Here is a 15,266-nt window from a genome sequence, read left to right as displayed (position 1 = left end):
CTCGCGAGTCACGCACCTTGGGCGGTCCCGGGGGCCCGACGCAGTGTCCCCCTACCTACGGCCGGCGCTCTTGCCCTGGCCCCCTGGGCTGCCCACCCAGCGGCCTGGCTGCCGCTGCCTTCTGCCCCCACCACCCCGCCTGGTTCCCGGAGCCGCACCCACAGCTTTGTGAGCAGTATCTCCTCCTTGAAGGGGCCAACTGTTCCTACTGGGACTCCGGTGGATTAATTCTCGAAAGAAAACAACGTTCCCACAGTAGAGACACAGAACGAAGGGTTCAAAGTCCCCATGAGTGAGGCGTTTCCGAGAAGCACGTTTGCTCTGTCGGGAAGCCGGGGTGGGTTTCGGGCTCCCTGTGCGGAAGGCGACGTGAACTGTCCCCACAAGAGCGTGGGGCAGTCGGGAATCACGCCCCAAGGGGCGCTGAGCGGGGGCCGTGGTTGACAATGGACGGTCCCCAACCTGGGGACAGTCACAGTCCAGCTGTGCGTCTGGAACCTACTGGCAGGCGCCAGACCCCCGCCCTCCCGCCGGGATGCTGCAGATGAGGTTGGGGCAGATGTGCGAGGCCCGTGTGTGCCGTAACCCCCCCTCCCCCACGTGGAGCCGCGATGCTGTACTTTGGTTCCTGGAAATAGTGCAGATGACTACAGCAACATGAGAGAAAGCGATGACGTTGGGGGGAGGGAGGGAACAAGTTTTATCGGTCTGGAAGTCAGTGCTTTGAAGGAAAGTTGAAATGGACGAGGAAGAAAATGCAGGGGACGTCTGGACAACTAGAAGGTTCTAGAAGTGGTTGGCATTGATTCTGTCACAGACCTCCTCTCGCACCAGGATCGGTATTTCTCGCACCTAAAACTTACCAGAGTCTCCCCCGTACGTTTACCAGAATGATTAAGGGCATCGCTCTGGTCTTTCCAAGGAGGGCGAGAGGGTCTGTTGGTAGGGAGGGGAGGTAAGCAAAGGCGTGACTGAAGATTGCAGCAGGCTGTCCGCACCCAAGTCCCCGGAACCTTACACAGCAGAAGGGACTTTGCAGAGGTGACTGAGTGTCCAGGCCTCGTCCCCAACAGTCCAGGTGGACCGGTGGGATCACAGGGGTCCTTACAGGAGGGAAGCAGGAGCATCAGCGTCTAAAAGGGAGATTTTGAAGACGCTGTTCTGGCTTTGGTGGAGGAAGGGCCCACAAGCCAAGGGACGGGGGCGCCTCCAGAAGCCGGAAACGGTGAGGAGACGTCTTCTCCCTTAGAGCCTCCAGGAAGAGTGCGGCCTGCCCACACCTTCGCTTTAGGACTTCTGACCCCAGGCAGCCTGGCTCCAGAGTCCCCACAACCAGAGAAGGAGGACAAAGGCGACGGTAAGCTAAAAAGCGTCTCAGAAACCGCGAACACCAAGCTGTCCCCTGGAAGATGCCTTTGCCTGACAATCTCCTGTCTGTCCCCAGCACCGAGGCCTCGGCTGGGGCCGGCTGCCGGCTCCCCTACTGGCCACACCTGTGTGAACAGCCTTGGGGGTGCAGTCTCTTCCCCGCCGGGCCCCCCAGTGGAGATGCCACATGACCCTGAGCAGAAATCTCTGGGGGACGGTGACCCTTCCTGAACACACTTCCTGAGAGAGGCTCGGTCTGCTCCTCCTCTTCCAGCTCCAGCGAGGAAGTGATGCTGGGGGACGGAGTAGCCACCGTGTCGTGGAGATGACACATCACGGCCCCAGCACGATGGCACTGGGGAGGAGCAGAGCCCGGGCCCTCTTGCGTCTCCGCAGCCGCCTCTGCCCCGGGCTCCTCACATCTTCCTGCACGAGAGCGATAATGCCCCCTGGGTGTTTATGCCACCAAGCTTGGGTCCCTGCTACAGGCAGCTGGAAAGAATCCCAGCTGACAAACCCAGGGAGGGCGTCGTTCTTTCGGGTTCGGTAGCAGCTGATCCCGCCTGGAAACAGAGGCCTCCAAACAAAAAACACAGTAAATGTCAGCTGGCTGGGGGGGTGCGTGGGGCTGGAGCCTGAGGCCTCACCACGCTGCCCAGTGGGCCTTCCCAGCCCTTGATGGTGCCAGAAGCCTCCGTAGAGAAGCCCCCTGGCCTACCACTTCCCTGGTCCCCGCTGCCTGCCGTCTAGCTCAAAGCCGGGCACTCCCACAGGCAGAGAGCTCTCCCGGGGCCGACCCACATCCCCCCCACGTCCCTGCGCCTGGACAAGAACGTGCTCCTGGGAACAGAGCCAGGCGCGGAGAAAGAGTTCTCAGAATAGCAGAAAGGACATAAAGGGCTTTTCACTAAGACACAGAAACTACGACCCCACAAAAAAACAAAGAAACGCATTGGGAAAGGTTCTGAGATGTTCAAAGTCGGGAGCCCGGACGGTTCTTCTTTTGTTCTGGTCAAATGGAAATGTAACAATGTGCTCACTCCTAGCGGATTTTGTTCTGAGGAAAAACGGATGATATTCCGGTGTGACCCCCGCCCGGGCCAGGGCCCTCTCTTTCCAGCCAGGGCTCTTAGCCTCACAAACCGCGGATGTCTACAGGTGTTGTCCTTATCAACACCCATAATTTTCTCTTACTAGACGAAGAGTGAGAACAGCTAGTAAGTAGGATGACTGTTGTTCGTACCAGTGATTCATAACCGGACCCAGGATTCCTGCCACCCTCAGATTTCTGGCCAGCAGGTAAGCGGAGTTCACGGGTGATGGGTTCATAGGTCATGGACTTCACCTCCTGCCCCGAACTTGGCTGCAGGACGCAGCCGATGCCAGGTTTCCACGCTGCCCTGGGACCGTCCCACTGCACACAGACGCAGCCCCTTAACACCTGGGGCACCAGATCCAGCCAGTTGACTCATTTCCATTTCAGAACACAGGCCTGGGGGCAGACCAGTGGCACCAGGGGAAGTGCAGCCTGAGGCATCTGGTGATGCCCTGGGAATGCGCCCGAACCTCCCACTGGCCCCAGGAACAGCTACCCAGTTTGGGGGGGGGGGGGAGTTTCATAGGCCCCCTTGGACTGAGGCAAATGGGAAATCTGAATTATTTTTCTTTAATCAGGGAAAAGTCGGGTTTGCCAGCATAAAGGACCTTGAACACATTCTGTGCCCCGTGCCCTGGATTCCCAGCTCATTCGTTTCCTTGCACAGGGCTGCCTGCCCCAATCCGATATTCAACCCGGTTTTCCCAAGAAGCCCACGTCAGATTTTGCACCCGAGAGGCAATCATTTCTGGGCAGGCTCCTGGGACGACAGTGACGATGCATCTTTCTGCCTCCAGAATTAAGAGCTCGGGTCATTACTACTGCTTTCTTAATCGGGGATCCTGAGAAGCACATTGCAAACCCAGGCCAGAATCAGATGGGGGAATTGGGAATTTCCAGGCATCGTCCCGAGAACCAGGAGGGTTCCTTGTGTTTCTGCAGGGTCACAGGGACGGCTCCCCCATCCATGAGTCTGGTGCTGGGCTTGAATACTTATTTTGGCATCATTTAACCAACCCGGTCCCTTCCACCTCCCTGCTTACGCTGGACATGCACCCAGGCTCCAAGGACGGTCTTGTGAGAACTGCTGTTTCCCAGGCCTTCTCCCTCCCTCGGTCCCTCTCCATCCCATATCAACCTCCAACCCATCCCCCTCACCCCTCCCATCCCCCTCTCCACCACCACCCCCACCCCCATCTCAGACAGCCAGCCCAGGCACTCTGAACTAACACTGAGCCTGCAAAGCTGGCAGAGGGGCAGGACAGAGCTGCGTGGCCCCGCCAGTCTCCCTGCCTTCTCTCTCAAAGCTCTGCTATTCCTGTCTGTGCTGGTGAGTCACTGGGCGCCCTCACACACCTCTGCAAAGCTGGAAGGAACGTAAGCCCTCGTCTGTGCCCAGCAGCCTTGTGTAAAAAGTCAAGGCGGGGATGCAGCCCAGGAAGACGTTTCCAACCTTCCGTGAAAAAGTTTTGGACTCTGTGAGGATCCCCTAGGATGACCAGGGTGGCCCATCAGCACAGCCATCCAGCCAGGTCCCGGACAGGAGCCCTTGCCTGGACGGTGACGCCAAGAACCAGGACTCTAACCCATTACTGACCAGCACTGGCTTGGCCGGATGCCTCCGGGAAGTACCATCGTCCCCGCTCCCGCCCTGTCTCTCTGAGCCCCTCCAAAGCTGGAATCACCTCTCCAGGCACAGGAGCCCCGCTTAGGAGGAGACACAAGTGCACGAGAAAGCCACCCCAAGTTCAGTCCTCCCTACAGCCAGCTCCCACCGCCCTGCTCTCAGCCTGCCTCTGCTGCCTGAAACACCACCATTACGTTACACGGCCGTTCCTGTTGAAATAGACATACTCCTGGGCAGAGGGGGCCGCTAAGCCTCATTCAGCATTCACGCCTCAGGGAGAATGAGTTTGTCAGAGTCTTTCCTGAGAGGTTTGGAAAGGAAGAGGGCAGAGAGAGTGGGGGCTGGTGGGAATATGAGGGGAAGGGCACTACTTGGAAAGCTGGGATGCACCGAGCACACGTCTTTTTAGAGAATAGTGGTAAAACGCACATCCCGTAGGACTGAACCATCAACCATTCCTAAGTACAGCTCAGTGGCACGAGATACATTCACACTGCTATGCAGTCATCCCTCCATCCGTCTCCAGAATTCTTTTCATCTTCCCCAAACCGAGACTCTGTCCCCATCAAACACTAACCCTCCCGCCATTTTACTCTCTGACTCTGGGGATCTGGGTTCCTGAATTTCTGGGGACCTAAGTGGGATCATACAGTATCGTCCTCTATGACTGGCTTATCTCATTAAGCATCGTGTCCTCCAGGCTCATCCGGGTCGTGGCAGGTGTCAGAATTTCCTTCTTTTAAGGTGGAATGGTATTCCGTTGTAATAGAGACCGCGTTTTGTTGATGCGTGTGTCTGGTGACGGACCCGTGGGTTGCTTCCACATTTTCGCTAGGGCAAATGGTGCCGCTGTGAACACCGCTACACAAATATCTCTTCAAGACCCCGCTTTCGGTTCTTTTGGATATATGCCCAGAAACAGAAGTATTGGATCATCTGGTCGTTCTATTTTTCATTGTTTAAGAAATCACCGTCCTGTTTTCCACAACACCTGTACCGTTTTCCATTCCCATCAATGGCGCACGAGGGTTCCAACTTCTCCACATCCTTGCTAACGCTTATTTTCTGAAAAGCACATCTTTAAAAAAAAAAATTGGCCAACTGGAAGGCAGAAGAGTGTCAAATCAAGAAAGCTCTAATTTTTTTGTGAACTGTTAGAACTCCGTTCTCTGAAATACATGTTAGTACACCTGTGAAATTAGCAGCTGCAAACTGCCAATCGTCAGCAAATACTCTTTGAGCACCTACTGTGTGCGCTGTTGCTGGTGCTGGGGAAACACTGCTGGATGTGACAGCAACGGCCTGTGCTCCCTTGGAGCTGGCGTTCTCGTCGCAGGAAGACAGGCGGACACAGAAATGAAGACGCGCGATCGACCATGTGGTAAGAGATACGAGAAAACAAAACCCAGTGAGGTCGCCAAGACCAGAGGAGGGGGGAGAGAGGGCCACCTGTGTGCAGCAATAGAGGTGTTGCCGAGAAGGTACCTCTTAGGAATGGATGCCCAGAAACTGCCAGGTATTTGGAGACGAGGAAGTAGAATTCTTCGCAGGGAAAATTATCCAGCGCTGAGACAAGCTTGGTCTGACGAACAGAAGGTTCGGAGTGGCCAGAACGTCACGAGCCAAAGGTGGGGTGGCTGGTAAGGTTGACCAAGATGGCACCACGGAAGGACTGCCACTGCCGTTTATGGGAGGCATCGGAAGTTTGCTCAGAGGAGCCACGTCACCTGGTCCTGTCACTAGACCAGTCTAGCTGCTGCCAGAAAATGACCTAGGATGATCAGAAGGGCGATGGGCCCCTTAGGGGACGATAGCAGCAGGAGAAAGTGGTGGCCTGGAGGCTGTGACGGGGAGGAAGTTCTGACGTGGCTTGTTGGCGCGCGGGATGTAGGCATGAGGTGAGGGAAGGGTCCGGGTGGCGCCTAGCACCTTGCCCTGGGCAGTCGTGCGGACGGTACCTTCCATCTGCTGGGCTGAGAGAAGCCGGCAGGGGGCTGGGGGGGGGGACCTGGTGTGGGCAGGTTTGAGGGACCCCAACTGGTTTGCTCTGGGCTCTTTGTTAAGGGTATGATCCCAACAGACTTCCACGTGGAGAGAACTAGTGGACGGTGAACGAGATGCCACTAAGTGCTGGGTACGGGCATCGCACGGAGGAATAAAAGGGATGTGACCCAGGAACCGGCCACCCACGCACTGGGTGGAGTTGGGTGATTCCCTCTCCCCCGCCCCTCCTTCCCCGAGACCCCTCCCTGCCACCCCGCTTCCAGTTACCTTGTGAGGCTGCCAGCCCCGTGCGGGAAGGCCTGCATAGTGGGGTCTCAGGTGGTGCTTCCCCTGGATGGCATCCTTCAGTTCCTTTTCCTAGGACAGAAGGAAAGGGCGTCATGAGATGACTCCCCAACTTCAGGGACACGGCAGAGCACGGTAGCTGAGGTTTCTGATTAGGAAGTTAGCCCCTGGATAAGAGGTGATTCTGCAAACACCGTGCGATGTGGGACCGGCTTCCTTCTTCTTTCCGGGCCATGAGTGTCCTACTCTATAAAACGGGAGTAACAGTCCTCCACATGGCGTTATAAGATTATAATAAAATAATATATATTAAGGCTGTAGTGAGATTCCCAGCGGATAAACCACCCACAGTATGTGGCACGTTGACCTGTATTGCGCGTTTGCATCCTAACCAGGCAATCTTGGTAAGTAAAGCTTTGAACTGACCCTTTCCTCACAAACGCCAGTCCAAACACATTGCCAAAATAACATTAGAGAAGATCTGAAAGGCTTTGTCCTGCTCAAAAATGGGGTAAAAAAAAATCTATGAGGACTACAAATGACTGGAACACCCATGGTGAGTGGGACACTCAGGCCAGATTCTCAGGCACAGAATTGGGAGTCTAGGTTTTGTTTGTTTGTTTGTTTGTTTTCAGTGTATGTGGGACTTGAATTTCATGCATGAGGCAAGATATCTGAGCAAAGCTTACCACCCGCCCTGAGGCCGGTCCAGCCCCAGACCCCAAAGAAAGCTGAATATAACTGACGTCTGCCCAGAGTTCCAGCTTATGTAAGGTAACACACCCAGGGACAGAGAGGGAGCAGGCCCGCTGGCTCAGTGTGTGCGCTGTGTTACGCCCTCGTATCACCTACTAAGAGAACAGTGAGCTACCAGTCACCAAACCTAATTCGAGACTGGGGGCATTCAGGGTGTAGCATAGTAACAGCAGAGAGGTAAGATAGAGTGGGGCTGAGCACAGAAAGAGAGAGAAATTGGGGGTAATTCTCCCCATTAAAGAAAAGCCTGAAAATGGTAATGCCAAAACACGTTTAAAAGAAAAACTCACAGTACTCTACAGATGTGACAAAATCAGTAATCAGGATGCATTGACACCAGAGGAAATAAAAATAATAAAGCAATCTGAAAATGACTTCAATATGTATGTTGAGGGTTCTCACAAAGAGGGAGAAGGAATGACATCCATCCAAAAGAACAAGAAAGAGGCAATAGAGACAACTAATGGCCACAGTGGAAGGTGCCTGGCGATTCATCAGCCTCCACCAGTCAAGTCTGCAATTTTGTTTGCCTGGTCCTTCAGGTTTGTCCTCCGTTCACTCCTCAGTGAGTCAATATCCGCAGGCCACCCACGTCTAGAACTGATCTGGTGACTCTCCTCTACACTCCATTCACCCTCCCAACAGGAAAAGGGCAGAGTCCTGTGGTTTCAGACACTTCCCACAGGAAGGAGGCTCCTCCTGGCTATTTTCAGGTCCCATGTTTCAGTCAACGTCCCTTCCTCTCCATCATCAGGAGCTTCTCTGCTCTTTGGCACCTACCTTGTTTCCATGGTGATAAAACACAAGGAAGCAACCCTACACGCCTTCCCAACACACCATATCAATGGTGCTTTGTTCTGGGAACAATGATTCCCCAACCTATGGGAATGAGCTTGACAATATAGCAGTCACATTGCCTCCTCGGGGATATTCCCCATAACACCGGTGATCTGAAGGGTATGGGTGTACTCATCGAAACACCAGGGTCCTGACCTTGGAGACCTTATGTGCCCCATGGTAGACGAAGGCAGCAATATCTCAGAGGACCATAGGAGAAACATTGGGGCTACAGGGAGAGGAGTATGGGTTCTGAGGTCAAACTGCCCAAATACAACCTCTAGCCCTTCCCCCTCGTAAGCCGTCTGGCCTCGCGCAGGCTGTCCGACAGCCGCACAGCTCTCTGAGGTCTGAGGATGTAAAGATGCCTACACGATCAGGCGGTGTGGAGATTTAACTGCAGTAATTCTCCCGGAACACTAGCACACTCCCCCGCACACAATGACGGCTCAAAAAGGTGGTCCCTTCCCTATTGGAAGCATGACCACCTTTGCCTACGTCTTCCCATCTTCTACTTTCTACCACCAAATGACCCCTTCGCTCATGACATCACCTCTCTGCACCTCACTTGGAAGAGTTGACTGCAGAAAAGGAACCTCAGGGGAAGGAAACAGCACTGGCTCGTTCACCCAATTTTTTGGAGGCTACATAAAAGTTCCATTCACTTATTTTACATTCCTTCTCAGTGATTCCAGGTCAGCCGCTTAACCTGACGAAATCCGTCTTCCCAAGAAAAACAGCTCAAGATCGAAATCCTGTCCAAGCAGCACTGATTCACGACGTCGCCAGGCAAAAGAAAAGAATTACCACCGTCTCTTCCCAATGCCATTTCTCCAGCTCGGTTGAAGCATGAGTTGGCACTTCGGGCACCACTTACTATCCTGGTGACCCGCCCCCGCCCCCAGCAAGAAGGCCAACCACAGAAGGAGCTGCTGAAAACAAAACCACTCCCAAACAAACAATCCTCTGCCCTACACTTAGATAATCACAAAATACCTGCGCAGCGTGTCAAAGCCCTCCACACAATGATGCCGACAGAAGCCGATTCATTGGCAAAGACACCCAGCAAAGGCCCAAAGAAAAAAGAAGATACCACTCTGAACCTGCAAACCTATGTGATTTATCCTCCAAATTACGGGTATCTCACTTTATCCACGCTTGCTGTTTACCCCCGGAGAAAGTGCAGAGGTGGCTGGGGGCGGGGAGCGATGGGGCCGGTTGCAGGAGCGGGGGTGGGAGGGCGGGTCCGGGGGTCTTGTCCCAAGTGCTACAGTTCCCGCAGACTTCACCCCTTGTCGCCCCAGGGCACGGTGCTGCTCTGACATGCATGTATTTGCAGTACGTAAGGGAAGATTCCAAAAATGGCTGCTGTCCGTGCTTCGGGTCCTATTCGGATGCCGCAAAGTAAGAAGACTTACCCTGGAAGCTCTCATCATTGACACTGTGCAGGACCAGAGCCGCCCACCCAGGGATGCTGTCCCCGCTCCAACTAGAGGACTCCTTTCTGAGTTAATCAGCACCACCGAAGAAATGCCACCAAGCAAAATACAGATCACCTTGTGTATTGGTCGCATGCTTGAGACCAGCAGGCCCCCAAAAGATGTGGGCTTGTGGTCGCAACACGACAAAATGAGAGTCTCCCAACAGGCGCGCGGGTGGCTCCAGCTATGACAGTTCTCGGGAGGGGGAGGAGGAGGAGGACGGAGTGGATTTAACATAACCTGACAGGCCTGCCTGAGTCGCGAGGCTCTCCGCAGCCTGGGGTAAGCGGCCAGCCACAGCGGTGCCTGGGGTGCCTGGGGTGCCAGGTGCACACACCCGCTCCACGCGATGGTGAAGCAGGGCCCCCGCTCGCGGCCCCTGTTGTGCAGGTTGGACACTGTGCACCGTGGACCACATCTGAAAGCCGGGAACTGAGTTTGACGACACACACCCACGGCCCGAAGACAGGGATCTGGTGACTCACGCATCACCAGGACTGAGATAATGAAGAACTTTCCGAGCACTGCTGGATGAAATCACCCTCTGGCTCAGCACTCCTGACCTGAAATAACGGCGTGAAGGGAGAACAACCCGCGTCTGTGTATCTGCTCGCTCCTGCACAAACTTCACAGCTGTCCTTTCCACGGGAGGGCTTGAGTATTGCAAGGGGAACAGTTTGAGTCTTAGACCCTTTAAGCGTAAAGCCACACAAAGGAAGAGGGTTTCGGATTTGCCAGACGGTGGATGCCTAGTGACAGAGGGCCTCCCCTGCAAGAGTCAGAGTGCCACCTGCCTGCGAGCACAGAAAGGAAGGGGCACAGTCCTATTTCTGCGTCGTAGAGGGACATACAGAAGTTGGGACCAGCTCCCGGCGGGCCGACCAGAGTTCTGGGATCCGATCTGAGGAACTGCTGGCGCCCTGTAACCCCTGAAGCCTCCCTCAAAGGGCAACTACAGACAGTGCCAGTCAAGGAGTTTTTTTAATGCATTAATATCCACTAATGCACGAAACTGAAATAGCTGTATTTGATTTTTTTATCTCTTGTTTAGCAAAAATATGGGGAGGGGGAATGAATCCTGATAAGGATAAAGCCGAAAGAGAAGGGTCCCTGCAACAGTTACAAATTCTAACACCCCAGGGAGTGAGCAGGCAATATAAAGGGGTAGATTGGGCCAGAAAGAAGAACATTCTAGAGTGATAAGAAATGCAGAGATTGGCAAGGCTCATGCCCCCATCTAAAGAAGTCAGCAGCAAACTGTCTCCAACCTGTTGATGCGAAGCAGGAGAGAGAACCCAGCTGTTCCAGGTTTTTAGGAACTGGAGGTCCGGGTTCCGATCTGAAACATCCCTGTTTTTAAATGTTGGCTCTTAACTGAGACAAAAACATACACTGTGTGCTCCTTCCCATAACAGATATGTCTTAAAAATGTTGGCTTAGGGGCGCCTGGGTGGCTCAGTCGGTTAAGCGTCCGACTTCAGCTCAGGTCACGATCTCGCGGTCCCCGAGTTCGAGCCCCGCGTCGGGCTCTGGGCTGACGGCTCAGAGCCTGGAGCCTGCTTCCGATTCTGTGTCTTCCTCTCTCTCTGCCCCTCCCCCGTTCATGCTGTGTCTCTCTCTGTCTCAAAAATAAATAAACGTTAAAAAATTTTAAAAAAAATGTTGGCTTAAAAATGGGGCACTTTGTGAAAGAAGTCAGACCTCATTAGAATGAAGGGTGGGTGGGTTGAGGTGGAGGTGGGATGGGGGTGAAGTGCATTCCCTGGGTGCAAGAAGCGAAAGGAGAAGCATAGGTTCACCAAAGATAAATTTGCCCACTTACACCTACCCGCTGTGTTGCCTTACCTACCTGCCATGCACTGAAACGTGTCCCCCCAGATTCACATATTGAAGCCCTAATCGCCCATTTGGCGATGGAGCCTTTAGGGAAGTAATTAAATGAGGTCACGGGGTGGGGCTTTCATCCGGTGGGACTGGTGTCTTTATAAGAACAGTCAGCAGAGAGCTCTCTCTCCACACACGTGCCAAGGAAAGGCCGCGTGAGGTCACGGCTAGAAGGGGGCCACCTACAGACCAGGAGCAGAGCCCTCTCCAGACACTGGCCGTGCCAGCACCTTGAACTCCAGCCTCCAGGACCACGAGAAAATAAAGCTGGTGCTGCCTAGTCTGTGGTACCTTGTCACGGCTTCCCAAGCTGAGACACAGCCCCTGCCTGAAACACTGAGATACAGCCCGAGTTTCCACAAAGCTCCCAAGAGCAGCTCCAGGGCTGAGCGAGGGGGTACCTGGGTCTTCAGAACCCCCACCTCATCCACACCAGGAACTGTAATTAAATCCACATTTCAATGGTTCAAGACAGCCACTTTCTCCCTTGAAAGATTCAGTGAATCACCATTCAGCCAACTGTCAAATGGTGCTATCTTCACTACAAAGGAAAATTTAAGTAAAATAATATCTGACATACTAAATTACAAGTTTGAGTTTGGATTTTATTGGCCTCACACATTTGTTTCCCTCAAATATGTTCATTCACTTTGGCTTTACAGTTTAAGAAAGCTGTAAAAATTTTATAAACCAGTTTTATCACTGGGCACATGTAATTATGTTATGAATTATAAATATATAATATTATGTTCAAATATATAGACTGTGTAGTTATAATATTCAAGTCTAGTAAAATGAGGGTATAATTATTAACTATAAGAAAATATAATAAAAATAATTTAAGTCAACACTGGGATGTGCTTGATAGTGCTTTTCTTTCTGAAAAGTCTTCATGAGTGGTTCTCACCTAGAGGAGTGACCAGGAGGACGGAGGAAAGGAAGGAAAAGGGAGTGTGAGTGTGTGTGTGTGGGTGTGTGTGCATGTGTATATGCAGGGGAGGGGGGTTCCTTGGGGTGACAGCATTTGAAGCAAAGGAAGAAGGTGAAAAATACAGAATGGAAGGAGTGATTTGCCCCCTGGGTGCTGTCCAAGGTGCTGAGCAAGGTGCTGTCCAAGGTGCTGCCTGGGGGTGCTGTCTGGCGTGCTGTCCAGGGTCTGAGCCCCATTCCTGCCCTTGCACTCAAGGCCAGGACAATTGGTTAAGTCATCATGTTACACGGAGAAATCATTGGGGCCTGGAGGACTTGGGTTTGAGGCCTAATCCTAACACTTACCAAGTGTCCATTTGTTTGTTTTTTTCAAAATTTAATTTAAAGTCTAGTTAGTTAACATAGTGTAATATAGTGTAATATAAGTGCTGAATCACTAAATCACCAAGAGTGATTTAAATGAGGGAATGTGTATACATGCACTTTGCAAACTGGAAAGGGCCATTTGAGTGTGAAAGATTGTTATGCCAATAAAGAGACTGTTACTGAAATAACTGTATCTGGTTTCCTGTCATCCTCAGGTCTGAGGAGGGGAGACTCAAACTCTAAGTTCCTTTCTATATTCAGAAAAATCTATAAATGTGCACTTGCTTTAACTGTGACAGACACATGCTCTTCCAGACCTGTTTGACATTCAGGCATAATACATACGCCAATAATGCAATTACAGAGAAGCACACTGTGCTATTTAAAAGGTATTTTTCTAACACAGGTTAGAGACAAGCTTAAGCAGAAAAATATAACACACAAAGCAGGTTCTAATGCCAGCTCATGAACCAGACACATCTGAATTTTAAATAAAGCTGCTCTCCATAAAAGTATTTCATCAACTTACATGTACCTGCAACATATGCTCTGTCCTAATGATGGAAAATAAACACAGTTAAAAATTTGTTCGCCTCCCATTGTTCACTCTCATCAGAACACAGGCTGCCCCAAAGACAGCTCAGCTCTTCTCTACCAAAAACAATGGGGTCAAACCCATAAGAATTCTTCTTCTTTTTAACGTTCATTTTTGAAAGGGGGGAGGGGCAGCTCTGAGCTGTCAGCACAGAACCCGACGTGGGGCTCGAACTCATGAACCATGAGATCATGACCTGAACAGAAGTCGGCCACTTAAATAACTGAGCCACCCAGGTGCCCCCAGAATTCTTCTACCTAAGATTCACAAGGTTGGGGAGCAAGCAGAGAGGAAGAGAACAGTTATCATGCCACCTGTCCAGGGGTGCAGAAAAGCTGGAACTCTTGTGCACTGCTGGGGAAGGGGGGGTATATAAAATGCTGCACCTGTTGTGGAAAACAGTTTGACCATTCTTGAGAAAAGTGAAACAGAATTGCCATATGACCCAATAATCCCACTCCTGGTATTTACCCCAAAGAACTGAAAACCAGTGTTCAAACAAATACTCATACATCAGTGTTGAGAGCAGTGCTACTGTCAGCAGCCAAAAGGTGGAAACCCAGACGTCCATCGTCTGATGAACAGATGAACGAAAAGTGGTCTATCCATTCAACAGAATACTAGTCAGCCATAAAAAGGCGTGAAGGACTGATGTCTGCTACAACACAGACGAAGCTTGAAGACATGCTGAGTGAAAGGAGCCCCTTTTCACAACATAAAATGTTGTGTGTCCATTGTATGTATTTGATAGGAAAGGTCAGAAACAGCAAATGAGACAGAAAGCATACTGATGGTGGCCAGGGGCTGAGGGAGGAGAGGATAAACAGTGGCTGTTGGTGGGTATGGGGTCTCCTCTGGGGTAGGGTGAGTGTTCTGGAACGGGACAGAAGTGGTGGCTGTAAAACACTGAATGTGCTAACCACCACTGGATTGTTCACTGTAAAATGGCTAGTTTTATGACACAAAAGGTGTCACACATGTCTCCTGCAACAGAGCCTGAACGGAGGCAAACATGTCCCCTCCACGTATCCAAGAGCTTCTTCTTCCGAGTGCCACGTGGGACAACTGGTCCCCAGAGGCAAACTACCAGCACATCTGGTCCTCAACCGAGAAACAGCAGTCTCTCCAAGGCTAGCAGGCAAGGCCAGCACTCGTGAGGTCTATCTCCAGTACAGCTCTTACCGAAGGCGACTTTCAGGGTCAGTTTTCCCATATGTGATTTCAAGATAACCTGCTGACTTCAGAACCGAATCCCGCATAAAATCTGTCTCCACCATACGCTCGTTCAGTGTGTGCAATGCATAATAACTTATAAACTGCATTCACCTACTCTAAAAAAAAAAAGGGGGTTTGAGAATGCCTGTAATAAAAATACTTACGCAATAAGGCAGTTAAGAATAATGATTTTAAAAAAAGAAAAAGAGAACAATGCGTGGAAAACTACATGCCAAGGAAATCACATAAAGAAGATTGTTACCCATTGATTGAATATCACATTTGAGTACTGAGCTCGCCAGCTGCTAATGCGAGAAAGAAAATGTATCAATTATAACTTTGTTAATGTAAAGGATGAGCCTCATAGGATCCTTCCACGAATCACCCAGCAATGTAAAATATTTAAGTGCCTTTTTAAAAAGGCGTCTTGCTTTTTCAAGAGATGATTTATCGGTATTGTTACAACACGCACTATTGCCTTGAGAATGTCAGTGCTTCGCTCTCTCCCTCCAACCAGAGACCTTCCTCCACCAAGTCTCAAATTCTTGATCACAGGAACCTTGAGTTATATGAGCAAATGAAAATGGTGCTTCTAGGGCCGCCTGGGTGGCTCAGTCGGTTAAGCATCCGACTTCAGCTCAGGTCATGATCTCGTGGTTCGTGAGTTCAAGCCTTGCGTTGGGCTCTGTGCTGACAACTCAGAGCCTGGAGCCTGCTTCAGATGCTGTTGCTTGCGTGCTCTCTCTCTCTTTCTCTCTCTCTCTCTCTCTGCCCCTCCCCCTCTCATTCTCTGTCTCTCTGTCTCTCTCAAAATATAAATAC

The 15,266-nt window shown here is 51.5% G+C and overlaps 2 protein-coding genes across 4 annotated transcripts in view; both read right to left on the bottom strand.

The window, feature by feature from the left end:
• RIMBP2 (RIMS binding protein 2) overlaps positions 1-15,266 on the bottom strand; it is a 194,217-nt gene that overhangs the window by 89,280 nt on the left and 89,671 nt on the right. For 2 of the 3 annotated variants that reach the window (XM_042911528.1, XM_042911538.1), the window contains one exon: positions 6,363-6,452. The gene's annotated coding sequence lies outside the window, so the exon portion shown is untranslated. Of the gene's footprint in view, positions 1-6,362; positions 6,453-15,266 lie in introns of those variants that run through there. The other variant, XM_042911536.1, reaches the window with a different exon arrangement.
• LOC122203990 lies at positions 5,892-10,094 on the bottom strand. Its single transcript, XM_042911157.1, has 3 exons — positions 9,392-10,094; positions 6,363-6,452; positions 5,892-6,059 (listed from the first exon to the last, which is right to left on the bottom strand). Exons 1-3 carry the CDS (start codon positions 9,941-9,943, stop codon positions 5,892-5,894), a joined length of 810 nt encoding a protein of 269 aa, XP_042767091.1. The 5' UTR covers positions 9,944-10,094.

The sequence above is a fragment of the Panthera leo genome, chromosome D3 (assembly GCF_018350215.1).
Source record: "Panthera leo isolate Ple1 chromosome D3, P.leo_Ple1_pat1.1, whole genome shotgun sequence".
Lineage (NCBI taxonomy): Eukaryota > Metazoa > Chordata > Mammalia > Carnivora > Felidae > Panthera > Panthera leo.
Note: the sequence above shows the minus strand (reverse complement) of the source record. Positions and strands in the feature narration are given on the sequence as shown.

Coding starts and splice junctions, on each gene's coding strand:
- LOC122203990 (XM_042911157.1), bottom strand. CDS start 9,943: ATGCGTGAGTCACCAGATCCCTGTCTTCGGGCCGTGGGTGTGTGTCGT. Junction 6,453..9,391: donor CAATGATGAGAGCTTCCAGG/GTAAGTCTTCTT, acceptor CTTCTGTCCTAG/GAAAAGGAACTGAAGGATGC. Junction 6,060..6,362: donor GGGGCTGGCAGCCTCACAAG/GTAACTGGAAGC, acceptor CTCTCAGCCCAG/CAGATGGAAGGTACCGTCCG.